Source organism: Clytia hemisphaerica, unplaced genomic scaffold, assembly GCF_902728285.1.
Source record: "Clytia hemisphaerica strain Z4C2 unplaced genomic scaffold, Clytia hemisphaerica genome assembly, whole genome shotgun sequence".
NCBI classification, from domain to species: domain Eukaryota; kingdom Metazoa; phylum Cnidaria; class Hydrozoa; order Leptothecata; family Clytiidae; genus Clytia; species Clytia hemisphaerica.
In genome coordinates this window covers 1,174,836-1,192,624 of record NW_027103890.1, presented here as the reverse complement: position 1 = coordinate 1,192,624, position 17,789 = coordinate 1,174,836, and the positions used below count along the sequence as shown (strand labels likewise).

The 17,789-nt window shown below is 35.0% G+C and overlaps 1 protein-coding gene across 1 annotated transcript; it reads right to left on the bottom strand.

The window, feature by feature from the left end:
• Window positions 1-3,360: 3,360 nt before the first annotated feature.
• LOC136808617 (activin receptor type-2A-like) lies at window positions 3,361-16,105 on the bottom strand. The gene is made up of 6 exons (XM_067065155.1): window positions 15,952-16,105; window positions 8,643-8,975; window positions 7,403-8,124; window positions 6,578-6,722; window positions 5,684-5,811; window positions 3,361-4,547 (listed from the first exon to the last, which is right to left on the bottom strand). Exons 1-6 carry the CDS (start codon window positions 15,986-15,988, stop codon window positions 4,206-4,208), a joined length of 1,707 nt encoding a protein of 568 aa, XP_066921256.1. The 5' UTR covers window positions 15,989-16,105; the 3' UTR covers window positions 3,361-4,205.
• Window positions 16,106-17,789: the final 1,684 nt, after the last annotated feature.

Below are 17,789 nucleotides of genomic sequence, written 5' to 3'. Positions count from 1 at the left end.
GGGAATATTTTATTATGTCTTTCCAAGTCAGGGAAAAGTCAAGGAATTCTGTTTTATAAATGTTTGAAATATGAAGCTTCTATCTAATAAATAGTCTCTATTTTCCAAAATTTTCTGTGTTGGACCCAACCATGGTGGGTCCTCCTTGTTAATGAAAAATACACAACAACCGACTTTAAAAGACCTTGAATTGCTTAACTTTCGAAAAAGAATTGCCTGCAACGTGAAAGTGTTGGTGGTCAGGGAAGAAAATGTCATTTTCCATTCTAAGTCAGGGAAAAGTCACTCTTTTTAGCGTTTTTGTCAGGGGGAAATACCACTTTTTAGTATAAAGTCAGGGAAAATAATTGGTGATAACTAGTGGGAACCCTGCTTTAAGTAATAAGTCTACAGTGCAATAGAATAAAAAGGTCCCAACTTTGAAATAACTGTAGGTTTAAATGTGATACATAAAAGGTGAGCGTTCAACGGAAGTGTCAACCTCGATAGAAATTCAGTTTTCTCTCGACTGTATATGATAACAGATCCTTTGAGTTGAATTTTTGCCAGGAGGTGGATATATGATACTAATGTGATACTCCACAAAGTGTGGCAAAAAAAAGGTCTAAAGTTAAAGACGGTAAAGAGGAACTTTTCTCAAGCAAGAAAAAGTGAGGCCTTTTAAGATTTACGCCGAATTTAGAATGACGGATCGGCTCTAGCTGTTTCTTTGTTCTTGAATGACATTTTTCAAAAATCTGTGTGTAAGATTTTAATTTAAATTGTGCGAAAACCACGCAGCTCACGTGTTTAGAAATAGAAGGGAAAAAAGTGGCTTCATTTCCAATCCAAGAGTTTCAAATTTATCGCTTTGCTCCCATCAAAGCGTCTGTAATAATTATCAATAGCGTAAGGGAGTAAGATAAGCCCTGTGATTCGTGGTTGGCGGTGAGTTATTACCTGGCCTAGTTTGGTGAGTTATATTTGATTCTCTTTAGATTAATCGTATCTCGCAAAAGCTAACTATACTGGAACATTATATAAATTTGAGTCTCCATAACTGGAACACGCACGAGGAAAACAACTTTGTTCGAGTTAAGGAAATTTTGAGTTATAGATTAAAGGTTTATAAGGCATTGTTAAATGAAGGGACAAGAAAACTCGTTCGAGTTAAATTTTTACTGTATGTAGATATAAAAACTTTTCCCGTCATTGAAAATGATAAAGAACCCACTCACAGTTTACAGTCGGTAGAGTTGTCTGTCTTCGAAACTCTCCCGCCGATTTTTTTCCCGTATACCGCCATATTTTCCCGCCTTTACTATCACTGTAAGTGTAACGGACGATAACATCGTCTAGGGTCACAGTAGTATTTTCCATTCTGGAAAGTCACCTCTAGACTTCCTATTTTGAAATCCGTGATTTGAAGGTGAAATTCCCCAAAAAAGTCAATAGACGATATCGGCTTTCCAAATTCTCCCCGAATGATTACCCATGATGCATTGCGCAAAAAAAATTCACGGACAATATTGACTTACTGAATTTTTTTGCGCAATGCATCATGGGCAATCATTCGGGGAGAATTTCGTTAAGTCGATATCGTCTATTATTTGATTGATCAAATACAAATACACAAAAATGCCAATATATTTCGGTGGGTATTGGAGATCCAAACGTATGGAATAAATGGGCTGTTCATAGTTGTAATCTATGTAATGGTTACGTAACAAATCACTTTTGTGTCCTTACAAGAGGCTTTATGGTTTACAAGAGCAGAATAGCGTACCGCAGTGAATCTAAAATAGTAACAAATTTGTACAAATTTATTCGTTTGTAAGACTTGCAACCCCATCAAAAGAATTGCAACTATAGTTCTTGCGATATTCACTTTTTTTGCCTACGATGGCTTAAAGTACGACATCTAGCCCTTCGGGCTTTAATAAATCTATGATTATGACGTATGCTACGCGGAGCGCTATCATCTTGGTCAATGTCAAGTTATTTTTCAGATGGAGGATAGACGTAAAACTAATTGCACGATGTAACCGAACCTATATATGGGATATATTTGGATAATACGGTTCTCTAAACCATGCTGATATATAACAATAATTAATATGTGTATGTATATAATGAGGGGGTAAAATATAAAAACATAAAAATACACTTTTGTATAATGAATATGTACATTGCAAGTCTATAATTCATGGCGTAATATTTCATACGGGAGACCCAAAGACGACTTTGCGTTTGCTGACATCTTTTGAAAAGATGAATCTTGGATGAGTCTGGAAATTATGATGTAATCTTGGGCGAAATCAATCAATTTACACTAGCACATGTAATTTGAATATTATCGGGTATGGCAGATTTGGAACTGGTGGCAAACGCTTAGTGTTTTGGGTTCTTTCGTATAAAAGATAACGCCTTGAATATCATGAATAACGAGTTAAATCAATCTTTGTCGTTGCCGTGGTGTGGTGACAAAAAAGTACTCATTATCACAAGAATAGTGTTAGAGAATACTAACTTTGGCTGTTATTGTGAAAAGCAAGATTAAAAAAAAAACCTCTGCATTTTCCTCTATTAAAAATTCAACAATAAGAAAGGTTTCATTGTCATTACATTGACATTAACTAACATTAGTACCAAATTCCGTATTCATCCCTTAAAAAAGATCCTTTTGCCCGTCGGCGCCACTTTAGTCGGCATATCATGGCCCTAACAATTTCAAAGTGGATCCTGTCACCACAACGAACGAATTGGTTAACCTGAGAATCGTGAAAAAGATTCGAGTAGTAACTAAACTAAAAATCATATTTACATGATGTTTGAAAGCATTTCTTTGAACTTTGAAAACCATGGTGGTACTTTTATACGGAAACACTAAAAAGATGCACGTGTTTTGCCACTACCTTAAGGGAAGAAATTTTCGCGAGAAGAAATTTTCGCGGAATTTAATTTCGCGAATCAGACTTTCAAAATGCCAAATTTCGCGGAATTTAATTTCGCGAATGAGCCGATTTCAAAAGTTTCACGAAATTTAATTTCGCGATTAAGAAGAATTTATCAACTTAAATATTAACTTTTAACCATCACGGAGTTGTTTACATTTGTTTATATTTGATAAGAAATACACGTTATAATGCTTAAAAATCAATTGTGTCCATATTTTGTGGTAATACCTGGTCAAAAACAACAAAATAAAAGAAGAAGAAAAAAATCGAATTTCGCGGAATTTAATTTCGCGATTTAACAATTTTGGTGTGTTTCGCGGAATTTAATTTCGCGAATTACACCCAAATTCGCGAAATTAAATTCCGCGAAAATTTCTTCCGCGAAAATTTCTTCTCGCGAAAATTTCTTCCCTTAAGGTAGTTTTGAATTTGTGAACAATAAAACTAGTGGCACAAACCCCCGTTTTCTTTAGTGTTTCCGTATAAAACATTACGTCATGGATATCACGAATAAAATTGACTTTCCAACTAAAAACGGACGGATCAAATTACAAAAAGCTAAAATAAGCGTGTTTTAACCAAAATTTGTTCTAGTGTGTGTACTATCGTAGTAGCAAAGAAATGCTTTCATAGGATTTCTAAATAACTGAAAATAAAGGCTTCAGACATGCTCTTTTCACACCCGACGTAAAAAATAGCCTTCCTCTTTCTAGATATTTTTGTAATTGAGAAATTTGTTCGTCCTGTTACTAAAACCTATGAGATGCGTACTGAGCATGCCCGAAGTAATAATGTACGGTGAATAAATACGATTTCATATATGTTATATAAGTATAGTATACAGTAGTATATAAAGTATAATGTAATAGTATATAGTATATAATAGAATGTACAAATTTGTCATGTCAATCGCCACGCTAGTTTTTTGAATAATTATCCAGAATTTTCACAAACTGTTTGCAAGATAAGTGTATGGTCAACACATCCTTCTCAAAGAGATGCAAAAAAGCGTTAAGGGCCTCGTTTTTAAAATCAGCTCATAGAATATCATATTGATTGAGAAATAAAAACGTAAACGCTTTCAAACAATGAGTACAATGTCGAACAATAATATTTTGAAAACGACACCCGATGCTGTTAGTTTCTTGAGAAGAGAGTATATTTTCCGAAACTTAGATTTTGAGAGCAAGTCAGCAGGAAATTGAATCCACTTCGATATTTATTTAACAGGACAAATCAAGCGACTTATACACGTGCGCCACGCTCAATTCAAGCGTTACATTTCGTTAGTGCAGTATTGGAGGAAGATGATAAGGAATATTGACTATGGTCGTCTGTCGTTGAATAGCTACCTATGCTTTTGTTGGATGTACAGTCTTTCCTCGTAGACGAATTATCCCACAAAAGTGCTGAATTTGAACTAATACTACTACTCTGCGAGTTCTCTTTCTCGCCTTCTTTGAGTTGCTCAAGGGCGTGCGATTTGAATGTGTTATCGGGCGGTGAATGAATGAGTCTTCTGATTCGTTGAGCGACACATTGTGACGTCAGACGAGCGTCAGCATCGTCGTCCCAACACAGTTCCATCGTTTCAACAATCGTCACAAAGGACTAGAAAGGAAGAAAAGCAGGGTGTTTATAATTGGCAAACGTTATGCTTGAACTCTAAAAGGGGACTGGAAATATAAATTAATGACTACAGACTTTTCATCTAAAGATCTCCCTATCACGGTGAAGAGAAAATTTTCTGAATCTCAATGATCCAAGATACATCAAACCTTCGGATCCCCGGCACCCATATTATTACGCAATTAGGGATTCTAATATTACCAAGTATTACATTTGTACAAAACGAGGCAGAATGAGGCATGATAAGAATGAGGTTACTGAGACCGCCTTAAAAATAAAAAAAAATATCCCAGATAAGATTTCAACGACAAACACACTGGCAAAATATAACCACAAAAAATGATCGAAAAAATCCAACCCTGAACATAAACGTATTGACGTCACATAGGCAGCCACAAAATGAGATCAGCTTCATGTGGAAGTAGAGATTAATTTACTGAGTTATTTTCACAGCCTTTTGAATGGCTTTGAACCATGACATATAGAATTGCATGATACCAATGCAGATGTTTTAATTGTCAGGCCAAGATCAGTGCCGAATCATTCCTTTAAAACGTTTTCAAAGTGCTGAAGTCTTTATGGTTTCAAGATAAAAAGACCGAAAAAAAATTCGCGAAAGGACGAAAATGTAGATTCTCTAGCATTATGATGGGTAAAAAACTGATTCTAAAAGGATAAACCTAGCTTTCCTAGAATCTCGGCAGAATACTTTAATGGGATAAACTTTCGCGGGGATTAAATTTCGCGGATTTCGTGGATTTAGGTGTCATTCACGAAAATCCGCGAAATTAAGTCCCAATGGAAATTTGGAAGGGCCTCATTCGCGAAATATTTCTAAACAAAACTCAAAATATGCCAAATAAATACTTTTTGAATGGTTACTTGCATCAAAGAGGCGCAAATAATATGTATTTCAACAACCAACATGCATGATTTGAAAGTAAAAGTCACAAAATCGTGAAAATATTACCACCCAATAGTGCCACCCGCGAAATCTAATCCCCGCGAAAGTTTATCCCATTAAAGTAGAGAGGTGACAATATCAAATTGACTCGTTGTGTGACTCGTTCTTGTGAAACTTAAATTGCAAAGGAGAGAGAGCAAAGCTTGGCCAGTACCTGTGTTTCCTTCCAATGGTTTGGGATATGAGGTCGCTTGTGGTTTTCAACAACACATTTCAACATTTCATCTACACTCGGATTGAAATTCACCAGTCCTGAATACGGCGGTTTGTATTCCTCAACTTCTAAAAGCGGGAACAAATAGGTAAAATTGGCATAAGCACTACATAGCTTCAGCCAGGTTTCTAGCTCCCCCCGACAAAGTAAGGTCCCCCCAACAATTTAGCTCCCCCCCAAAAATTGCCTTGTGCTAGGTCCCCTAATACTTAGTCAGCAAAATAAGCTAATACAAAAACATTGTTCTCCCACCCCCGTAGAGAGAAATCAATAAAAATATATGCAGGTACAGTACTGATAAATGAAAACTAAATTTTACTTGTATAAATATTTATGTTTACAAATCTTTTGCTTTTTATATTTGATTTAATAGTAAGATAAGAGATCTTTTGAAATTAGCTAAACAGCCCCCAGAGTCTCAGTCAGATCATCAACTCCCCCCAACAATCTAGGTCCCCCCAAATATTTTGGTAATTTTAGCCCCCAGGCTCTTTTAAGGCCAAAATATTTCTTAGCCCCCCCCCCAAAAAAGTAAGGGGGGGGCTGAAGCTATGCACTAGATAGATATCTGACATTGTGACATGATAACATTTCCTACACTCCATATCGTCGCTGTAAAATAAGAGTGCCTTATGTCCATTTTTGACATTTTGAGGAAATAGCATTTTAAGTATTCTCATGTTTGTAGTATTGGACATAAGGCACTCTTATTTTACAGCGACCGATATGTCAGCTGGCATATATTTTTAAACATTCACTAAAATACATTCTATACACCCAAAAAGTTCTAGAGTAATTATTGTTCCACAAGAGATTGAATGAAAAGAAACATACCTATAGATTCATCTATCTTGGTGCGAGATAGCAAATCCCAGAATAGAAGACCCATCGAATACATATCCGCCCTCAAGAAGGATTCTTGATAAAATGTGACTGCTCCTTGTAAAATTTCTGGCGCCATATAACGCTTCGTCCCAGCCTGTTCATTTGGAAAAGTGGAAATATCATAATCAATATGAATACACTGATTATTCATTTATTGCTGCCAGGAAAATTGAAGGCCCTACTTCAACTTTTACTTTTGTTGATTTACATGTTTTTTTTATAAGCAAGCGTATGCCCCTTGGTCAGGCTCGTGTATGCTTAAGTTCTCAAAGCATTCAGGCATAGATTATACTTATATTATATGCTTATAAATCATGCTTATGATTCACCCCGAGCCAAGTTTTGTAAACATTTGTTCAGATTTTGGGAGCAATGGAATGTAGCTAGCCGTGGAATGTCTTTTTTTACTTGACCTCTACCAAACCTTTTTAAACAGATAAAATAAAAAATGACAACTTGAAAAATATTTCAGGCTGACATATATACTTATGTTATGTTTAGGAATTCTGCAAATATGAGCCTTCATATGCTTATAAGTGTTATGCTTATAAAAAACATGTATACGATTAAAGAGGTAAAAAGATTCAGGTGAAATGTCAGAGCAAAGTAAACAGAATACAGTGGAACCTCCAACTAACGGACACCATCGGGGAACCGGGTTAGTGTCCGCTAATTAGAAGTGTCCGCCTTTTGGAAACTTTTCAATTCTATACTCTTGAACTGCCTACAATACAAGGCTACTAATATAAAAAATCCCTAACGAAGGAGACTTACTTGACAGAGTTCTCTTGAGACGTCAATATTTTCAGGCAGAGGTAAAGCGAGACCAAGATCACATATACAACACGATAAATCGGCCTTCACCAAAACATTTGCTGGTTTCAAGTCTCTGTGAGCTACCATGGGCTTAATTTTGCTATTCGAATGTAGATACACAAGTCCTTTAACTGTACTATATAACATTCTCAAGAATGTTTCTTTTGATAAAATATTTTTCAATAAGTAATTCGCTAATGAACCTTTTTCGTGGTACTCAGTAACGATCCAGTATTGGACAGTCGTCTCTTTAAAACGTCTTTCGGCTGATATAAAATTTACAACATTATCATGTTTAAGTTTATGATTGAGAAAAATATCTTTCTCGTTGACCCATTGGGTCACGTCAAGCTTATTAACAATTTTGATGGCGGCCGCTCGCTGACAAAAAGTAGCTTTCCAGATAGTGTTCATTTGTCCTTGGTGAATGATCTCGAGAAAAGACGCTGGATAGGTTTTCGGTTGCGTCATGGTCGTGTTAAATTCTGTCAGCAGGGTTTCATGGCTATTCCGGCGACGGCGTTTACGTTTTATCCAAAAGAATAGAGCAACACCAAGAACCATAGTCATTAGGAAGATCGATGCCGGGATATAATAAAGATATAGTTTCTCGGAAGAGTCGGTACGTTGAGTAGGCTGCAAACTGGAAAGTGCTTTTGTCGTGTTTCTCACTGGTTGTTCTACAAGACATAAAAACAAACACGATATTGAAAATGCAAAAAAAAATTAACCACGCCGTTGAAAACAACACAGTATTCATGTGAAGTTCTAAGTTAAGTTATGTAAAACATCTTCAAAACCCCAAGAAATCAGAGCAAATATTCCAGGAAAAATAAAGACACACAGACAATACTTTGTAATTAAACAACAGGTTTAAGGCATCTCATAAAAAAGCCATTTGTGGTCTACCATGATTTGTTTTGCGAAAAAAGAGCGATATGCGATACAATATCCTACAATCATTATCGCATCAAAAGGTTGAAGAAAGAGAATGATTGTGGTCAGCCTAGAACCCCATCTCTTCATTATGAAAGTATGCCAAAAATTCCATTAATAAACGTAGGTAGAGCTGAAATCAAGTTATTACTTTGCATGGTAAATGCAGTTTTGTATTTTAATTTCGAAAAAAAATCCTCAAAAATTTTGGAATATTGATAAAAGGCATCAAAAATAATTCGAAAATCTAAAGTGGTAATACCTGTGGTAGACATGATCTGCGGAAAAATGATATTCGCATTGCAAAAGGAGCCTGAGCAAAAGCAATCATAGTGGGTAGGGTAGTGAGGGTTTCTTTGATACAATACACACTTGTTATGGGAAGTAGTTGACTGGTCGTGAGGTGTTCCAAAACATCCACCGAAGAAGGGTACAAAGCGACCTTTCTCAAGTTTGTAAACAGTCATACAGTGATTATCATCTTCTTCACAAGTAACGTTGGAACATTTATTGATGTCTTGTAGACATTCAGCATTAGTTGGGTCAACTTTCTTGCAAGAATGACGAGACTGCTGGTTTTTCACCATTGGGAAAACTGAAAGTAAAAATGAAGAAAAATTAATTACAATATACGACAGGGCAGTTTAATGAGGCAGACATGATTTTAGAGGCTAAAACAGAAGCCATCTCCGAAGGGAGGAATTTTAGGTTTAAATCCACCAGGATGAGATGTGCACTAGCCCGGCCAAGCCCGGTATGCGCATACGTATGTAAAACAAGTGCTACAAGATTAGAAAAAGTTTTTGAAATGATAAAACATTCTCTAATAAAGGGTGTGGAAATTTGAAGAGTCATGTTGACATTAGACCAACTTACGGTATTTAAGTTGGACAAATACAAAGCTGAAGAGCAATAATCTTGTTTGTGTGTGTGCATGTGCTTCTGTTCGAATGTGTGTGCGTGAACTTAGTGTGTTTTCCCAGGGTGGGAGGGGGTGAGTTGTGTAACAGGAAGAACTTTTCAAATAAAACTACTCAAAGAAATTGTCATAAAATAAAATTAAAAATATTTCTTATATGAGCATGAATCTGGTACTGTAATGTCACCCAAATAGGTGAAAAAAATTGGAAAAAATAAAGTTTTGAATTTCACTTTTATTCCTGGATAATCTTTTTATTAATGACTTCAATTTTCAGAAAACATAAATATCAGGGCTTAATCAAACTGGCTTGGTCCAGAAATTTGACCTAGAGTAGTTATAATCAGACAAATTTGGCAAAAAATTCTTTGTTTACTTCATTTGAGATAAAATATGCATAATCTAATACTTGTCTTAGATTTCAGTCCATGGCTAATATATTAAGCTGTATTGAAAAGCAATTTTTATCGCCCAGTATGACATATTTTTCAAATTCTGACACTTTTTCCAAGAAAAAAAATCTAAAATACTAAAAAATATTCCCAAAAGTTTGACTTCATGAAAAGAAAACTAGCTATAATCAGGTAACTTCTTCATCCTAGATTTGAAGGACTCATTATAAGCTTACAAAAAAACCAAAAGTTTGCTATATTTCAGTTGATCAATAAAAAATTAGAAAATTAAACCTTGTTGGTTGGAGAACTTTTTGTCAAATTTACTTTAAAATCAGCAATAAACATCAAACTGAGTTATTATTTGGCTTTTAATACTTTGCTGTACTTGAACCAAAACTTAATTATTGAAATTTGTTGTCTTGAAAGGTATTTGTAACTATGATTTCCTGAAAATTGAAGATGTATCTGTAAAAGAGAATCCAATCATATATCATTTTTAAAAGTTAAATTTTGAGCTTGACATTAACTGTTGTACATCTTTATAATCAGTAAATAGGATTTTTCCTTGAAAATCCACTCAACCTTTTCAATAGAGAGGGTTAAATGGGTAATAATGCTATATTGCGGACATAACTTTTTTTCTTCCAGGGTAGAACCATAGAATATTTTACATCATTTATTTAAAATTTTGGAGTGTCGTTTTCTGTTGCCAAAATTTAAGGAATATTTGAGACTAAATCAATATAAAACCAAAAGATTTGGTTTGGTTTGACTTCAGTTATTACATGTTTTTTTTTTAAAGAACAAAAGAAGACTCCACAATGATATTAAAACTTTCTAATATTTCTAATAGAAGAACGACCCTAGAGGACACAAAAAATTGAAAAAAGCAAGGAAATGCATGGTACTTATAAATGTAACTCTTTAGTATTGTCAAGGTGTTAGCATAACTGCTTAAGAGGGTTAAAAATCTGATAAATACTTTAAATAGTTATGTCCGCAACATACAATTTGCTACAGAATATGACTCTGTTTTGAACTATTGGAGCAATTCTAACTAGTCTGTACACTACACAATGAATTTAATATGCAAATTAATGCATGATTTATCCTTTATTCAAGCTCACAGGTTCAGAACCATCATTTTCAACAAAACAAAAAGTTTATTTAATTCTGTTAAAACTTTTATTTTGGACCTTAACTTGGCATCAGAGTATTTGTTTTCTATTTCTAATAGCCTAAGCATTACTTCCATATAATAAAACATCATGCCAGCTTGCAAATACACTTTATCAGCAACATTTTAGACGAAAGAGTTATGTCCGCAACATAAAATACATATGAAAGAGGTAAATAAACTGGAAATGTTGCCAATGGAAAATTATGGAACTTTTTTCTGGTTGTAACGTTGTAACCAACTTAAAATGACCTTAGATGCAATAATTTGTCAAAGAAACCTAAAATTGGTGTTTGGAGATTGAAAAAACTTCATGATTTGTTGCGGACATAACTTTTTGTTGCGGACATGTGGCGGATATACCCAAATCCTAAACCCAAATGATTTTGATTTCCCTGGAGTATTTCCAGAAGACTATCACTGAAAAAAGATTTTAGGTTCATGTCTGTTGCCATTTTTAAGATTTTTCCAGTCAAAAATGGGATTTTAGCTTAAATTATTGCGTTTTAGCAGGAATTTCAATTCCAAAATGGGGGAAATACCCAAATGCCAAACCCAGATGACTTTGATTTTCCTGCAGTATTTCCAGAATACTATCACTGCAAGAAAATTCGGGTCCATTTCTATTGTCATTTTAGAGATTTTTTCAGTCCAAATTTGGGTTTTTGCCTGAAAAATGGCTCTTAGCAAAGATTTTATTTCCAAAATGGCGGACATAGACGCATCCCAGACCTATTTGATAATTTTTTTTTTGCTAAAAAGCGATTTTTGAAAACGCCATTATGAATTTTTGAAAAAAGTGAAAAACTTGAAATTCAATTTGCTTAAAGACTTTATTGAAGACTTCCATCTCTAAAATTTCAGACGTGTGAATTAATCAGTTTATGAACTTGCAAAATTGGCCTTAAAAAGCATTTTGCTACTCAAAATTGGCTTAAAACGGCTCGTTTAGGGTTCCAATGGGCACTATTTTCAACCCAATACGATTATTTTGTTGTTTCTTCAAAAAATTTAGTACAGCAAATGAAAAAAATAAGATTTTAAATAGTTTTGACAAATTTACAGGCCTGAAAAGGTCAGAAAATGCCATTTTTTCCAATTTTTGCCTGTAGTGCAAATCAGTACCCCCAAGGGGGTTCGGCCAATTTTGGACTTCTGACGTTAAAAATTGCTCAGAATGCCTCACAATAGGTTAAATTTTCATAAAAAACACTACATCTTGAATTTTTTGACTTTGCCCCAAAAATGGCTGTTGACTCCCTACCCTACCAGTGAGCTAAAGCTTTTCAATCTTTTTCTGTGTCAAATCTGTGTGGACATAACTTTGTGAACGGAAAAAATTGATTTTATATGCCAAAAAAACTTTTTTTGGCGGTTTTTTGGCGGTTCTTACTGTGGCTCTCAGGGGGGGGGGGCAAGCAGTTAGTACACGACACCCATGACACTTAGTACTGTGGTGGGTCCATTTTTCAAATTTTCAAAATGCAGTTAGTACACCAGTGTACTAACTGCCAAAAGGGGTGGTGTATACAGAATTTTGGAAGAAAAAAGGTGTATTAACTGTTTTCAAAACGAGAATTTTAAACTAGATTTCTCAAATTTTTACTGTTATCAGTTTATGACAGGTTTATGGTTCTATCTTTTTTATGTATCTTCTTTCTAGGACAGTCAGGAATACCTTTTAATAACAGCTTGACACATGACATTACAATTCTAGGAACTCTTAGAACTCTTAGAAATATTCAAAATAAAACATTCGAATTTGAAAATTTCGAACTTTCGAACGTTTTCTGTTTTGTTTTGGTAATCCGATCATCCAATTCATAATCGGGAGAAATAGAAAATGATCTAAAGATGGTGGATAAGTTGCTGAACAAACATGCTGTGTTTTCTGTCTAAAAAATGATTCTGGAAAGTCATTATTGTTACTTTAACTAGGTTAGAAACTGGTTAAAACTACTTTTTTCCTCAGTTTCATCGAGAGAGAGATATGATTATACTTTTTACAAAAAAGGAAAAACTGGGAAAATACTCTTTTTGTGTGTTTTTGTCTCGTTATTCATCAATTTTCCCCCCCACCAGCCCCCACTGTGGTTGACCTACTCCATAATTTGTTATATTTTTATTTGTTTGAAAGTAGTTAGTGGTAAAAACCTGGTGAAGACAGGTAAAAACATAAAATACACCTCATAAAACCTCCCTGGGGTGTGAAATTCACCTGGAATGCACCGTAGAGAGACGGATCCTTATTTTGGGGGGTGGTATATATATTGAGCGAGGTCAAAGACAGTTAGTACACGGTGTACTAAGTGACAGGGGGTGGTGGTGGGGTACAGATTTTTCCAAAAATCAGTTAGTACACATAGTGTTCTGTACTAACTGCTTGGCCCCCCCCTGTGGCTCTTACTTTTTCATTTTTCATATCCTCTGGCTGTGAGATAAACAAAAACCAAGCTGGAAAAAGCATGTTGTTGATGAATTATTATACAATGAAGTTGATCATTTTTTAAAAACCTTATTTTTCGTTCACATTTTGAAAGAAAGCCCCCTCTAGGAAAATTTGAGTACCTGTTATATAAGAAAAAATGACTGTTTATAAGCTTGCCCATATCAAGATTGACCCGAAACAATAAGATTTGATATGACTATATACCTATAGAGATTTCAGCAAGGCCTCAAAGTAGGAAAAATAATAAATCGAAAAGTGGGCCACGTTACCAGATTCATGCTCATATCATATTCATTATTTTGTTGTTATTATTAATATTATGATAATCATTTTATTCATTTTTTCTTTAGTTCTGTAACAATTTTTCAGTTTCTTCTAGGTTCCCCATTGTATTAGAGAAAGCTATCTTTTTTTGTAATGGGGTTATCCTGCTGCGTTGCAGCGAAAATATATTCAATTCAATTTATGCTCTTGTCTTTACTCATTCATGGGCCTTCAAAATCTTTAGTCTACACCTACTTTTGTGCTTTCTAAACCTCATTTTACCAGCTTCTCAAAAACATATCTGTACTAATGTTTTTAACTTATTTATTTCATTTTATCCTCTATGTTTAAAATCAGGAAGATTTACAACATGTATCGTGTGCTAATTCAATAGTGGTTTGGTAGATTGTAATAACCTATTGACTCAGTTTCGTATATTAAATTACTTCAGGAAATAGTGGAACTTATGTGCTCCGTATTATGGAAATAAAACCCTGATAATTTTATAGGATGTCGCTTGGGAATGTTTGCAGCATTATCTCTTGCTAATCCGGGAGAATGTTAGCATGCTAATTTGAACAAATAAAAATTCTGTTATAAATTATAAAATGTTATATCTAATTTCCTGCGTTGGTTTTCCTTGCATCCACTGAAGTATGCGAAGTAAGTAGTTATGCAATACTCCTTTATAAAGGTGAACGCAATGGTTTAATTACTCCACACTTCAGTGGATGCAAGTAAAACAAGCAGGAAACTAGATAATATAAGTTTTGTTCAAATTAGCACGCCATAGCGCTGTGAATCTTCTTGTGATGTCCAATGAAGAATTAGCTCGAGTATTAGGGTTTTTATTTCTGCAATAGGAAGCAGATAATTTCTGGCCTGAATGAGTGTTGAACTGCGGAACTGGTCAAAAGGCTGCCGCATTTTCCCAAACAACTATAGGGCTCTTCCAGAAAAAATTTGATATAGGGGACGAACGACAGGAATTTTCAGATATAAAAAAGCACTGGGAAATCCAGACAATTTTTCAAAGTACTTTGGAAATTCTGCTCAATTTTTTATTTGAACCCTTGGAAATTCCGCATTATTTGTCGGAAATTCCAGATTTTTCTACCCTAAAATTGACTTTGTATTGGAAATCCAGGAGTTTCAATTGCTTTTGTATTGGAAATCAAGGAATTTCAAAAAAACATTTTGCCTCGGAATTCCGCCATCGTTCACCCCCTGTAATGGACTTAGCCCAGACCGTCGAGTTTGCCTTTGACTCTATCAGTTGTCAAGCTTTTCTTGTAATGTATCGTCAACTGCTCTAACTTGGGACTATCTGACAAAACATGGGACGGCAATTCGGTCACCATTTCACCGAACCTCCAAAGTCATTTGATTTGAGTTTAATGAACGGCGTATTAAAAAAGTACACGATTTCTCTTTCGCACCAAGTAGGCTTTTAAATCGAAAAATGAAAAAAATCCGTAGTGGAACACACTGAATGGAGCGTTTGACGTCACTTGTGCGGCAAGTTACACACTCGTTATTTGTTAATCCCATCAGCCGATAGGTGGTTAGGTGCGGGCGTTCTCTTATTCTCCGATCAGCGTCCGGTCATTTTGAATGAAAACAAAAAGTTAAAAAGGGTGCGCTATCAGTGAAAGTTATCGTGACATGTTATGACAGAAAGTGTGGTTGATAAACTTGGTGGAAGTATCAAAACAAATTTGTTGTCAAAGAGATTTAACAGTAAGTGAAAATACAGGCCAGATATAAATAAATAAGTCCCATGTTTCGACCAATCGTCCCAAGTTAGAGCAGTTGACGATAACATAACTAACAGTGAGTTTAATCTGACATAATTTTTCTCAGCCCCAGAATAATGACACTGGATAGTCACGGTGTGTCACCAGGGTTTGTAAACTTATAGCTTCACCTACAGTGAAATACCAATCAGGCTTTTTGCTGCAACCCAAAAACTCTACTAGCACAAAACAAAACAAAAGCAGAAGGACACCTTTTTTTACTGTTCCAAATCAGAAAGAGCACTTAAAGTAAGCTAGCCTGGATATATACTTTTCTGTTGTTTTACAGATTTGTCTTTCCAATGTTTGTAAACCCAAAGTCTGCAGATTTTTAGCTGCAAGCATACATTTAATTGACTAAAAAGCAAGGAATTTTATAAAAATCCTGGGAATCTAGGCTACGAAAAGGCAGTCATTTGTTTGCTCTCTGATGTGTTGGAAATAGTAAACTTGACAGGAGGCTGGCATGGATGATTGTATTCCCCTTTTTTATTTCAGTTTTAGCTGAGTGGAGGATACGAGGTAGATATACGAAAATTAGGGGGTGTGAGATATTTCCATGAAGACTTACCAGCTATCAGGATTGAACAAAGTGAAATGAAATGCATCTTTGTCAGTTAAAAATGAAGGTTTGTTTTCCAAAATTACTAGAACTCCTTCCAAATTTTTCGATCAAGTGTGTGTGTTTGTGTTCGCCAGTGGAGCATTGATTATTTAAACACTTTACAGACCCGCAAAAACACATGTTTTCGTCTTCACATCTCAGGGTTGTCAATCAAATCTGTAATGAAATTCAGAGGAAAAAGCTATCTTTCGATGTTGCTTCTAGTGAAAAGTTAACTTTTCTAATCTGAAGGGAACTTAAGTAAAATGTATGATTTTGAATGGCATCTTTAAGGGTGTCTGCAGAAGAAAAAAAAATCAAATGTTTCTCGAAACCTAAAACCTTGAATAACTAACCCCCGGAAAATAATAAAATACTTTCGTCTGTAAATTTGCCGTTCGAATGTAATATTCGGGTCAGTAAAATAGAGTAGAATTCTTTTTAAAAAAGCAATTCATTTCTATTGTTGAATTTCATGTTTTCTGCTCTGCTCTTTGAATTATTTACAACAGCTTGAGATTATGTTCATACTATAAATGACGTCATCAATATTTTACCTCTTCCCTGTTTTATTTTCTGTAAGTTTTAGTTATATATTTATCTTTTCAAATATTATAGTTTTCTAGGTACGTGTTGTTTGTTGTTATAAGTTGTTTTCATGCAAGAAAAATAACACCCTTCTTCGCTTTGAGTCTCCCATATAAATCACAAAACAAAAACACCCCCTTCTCCCTAAAATTAGAAAGAAAAATTGAAATTGGACCATAACTTTTTAATTTGACCCAATGATGATGTCATCAGTTGTTGGACTATTCCCCTCTTTTCTCACATTGAAATTCCAGGAAGAAAGACATCACAAGGCGGAAAACAAAATTGAAAGTATTTTCTCGTCGCGTGATACTTGCGACCACAAAATTGTTTTTGGTTTTCATGTTTATGGTGGTGGGTGACGTCATCCAATTTTGTTTGGAAGTCTTTTATGGTAAGTGTTTGTTTTCTTTATCATTTTGTACACAAGAATCTAACAGGTCAGGTCAAGGGATGTTAAAGTTGTTTCTACACGCAAGAGCACCCGCCGGCAGATTTTTTTTAAATATCTGTTCTTTTTTTCCAGGAGAGTAAATTTTTATATTGATAAATCTAGGATAGACTTTCCTCAAAATACCCAGGTAAAATCCAGGGTTCGACATCTGTTCTTAAAATCCAGGAGCACATTTTAAGGAAAAACACATACAATTTTCCAGCGGATAATCTGTTCAAAAAATCCAGGAGCTAAATTGTGAAAAACACAACCAGATGCCAGATTTTTTTTCCAGGGAGCTTCATAATTTTCTTAAAAGGTCTCATTTTCTAGGATCATTTTAACTTTCTTAGAGAAATGCTGTTATATTTTTCCAGGAGCATAATATTTCTAGAGAGCAGATATGCATTTTCCAGGATTCCCATTTTTTCCCAGAACAGATGATCAGATGATGTAATCCAGGAGAGCCCATGATACAGAACAGATCGTTTTTTCCAGGAGAAATGGACCTCAAGAACAAATATTTCATACTTCCTAGCCGGTGGTTGCTCTTTTACACAAGCATCCAGCGACGACCTTTTTTTGAATATCTGCTGCTCACGTATATTCAACCTAGAAATTTTGATCTGTTGGTCTCAATGCTGGAAAAATCCTACTCCTAGAAATTCACATCTGTTGTTCTTGGCTTCGTTATGGTACAAAATCAATCGTAAAAGGGGTTACGCACGGAGAACGAGTCTCGTGTTCGCAAAGCGAAAGGGGTTCTATAGACGCCTCAAGCACA

Excerpts from the sequence above, each read along its gene's own strand:
- LOC136808617 (XM_067065155.1), bottom strand. The coding sequence starts at position 15,988 with ATGCATTTCATTTCACTTTGTTCAATCCTGATAGCTG. Across the intron at positions 8,125-8,642 it reads GCAGATCATGTCTACCACAG|AACAACCAGTGAGAAACACG; the intron begins GTATTACCACTT and ends TATGTCTTGTAG. Across the intron at positions 5,812-6,577 it reads CAAGATAGATGAATCTATAG|AAGTTGAGGAATACAAACCG; the intron begins GTATGTTTCTTT and ends TCCCGCTTTTAG.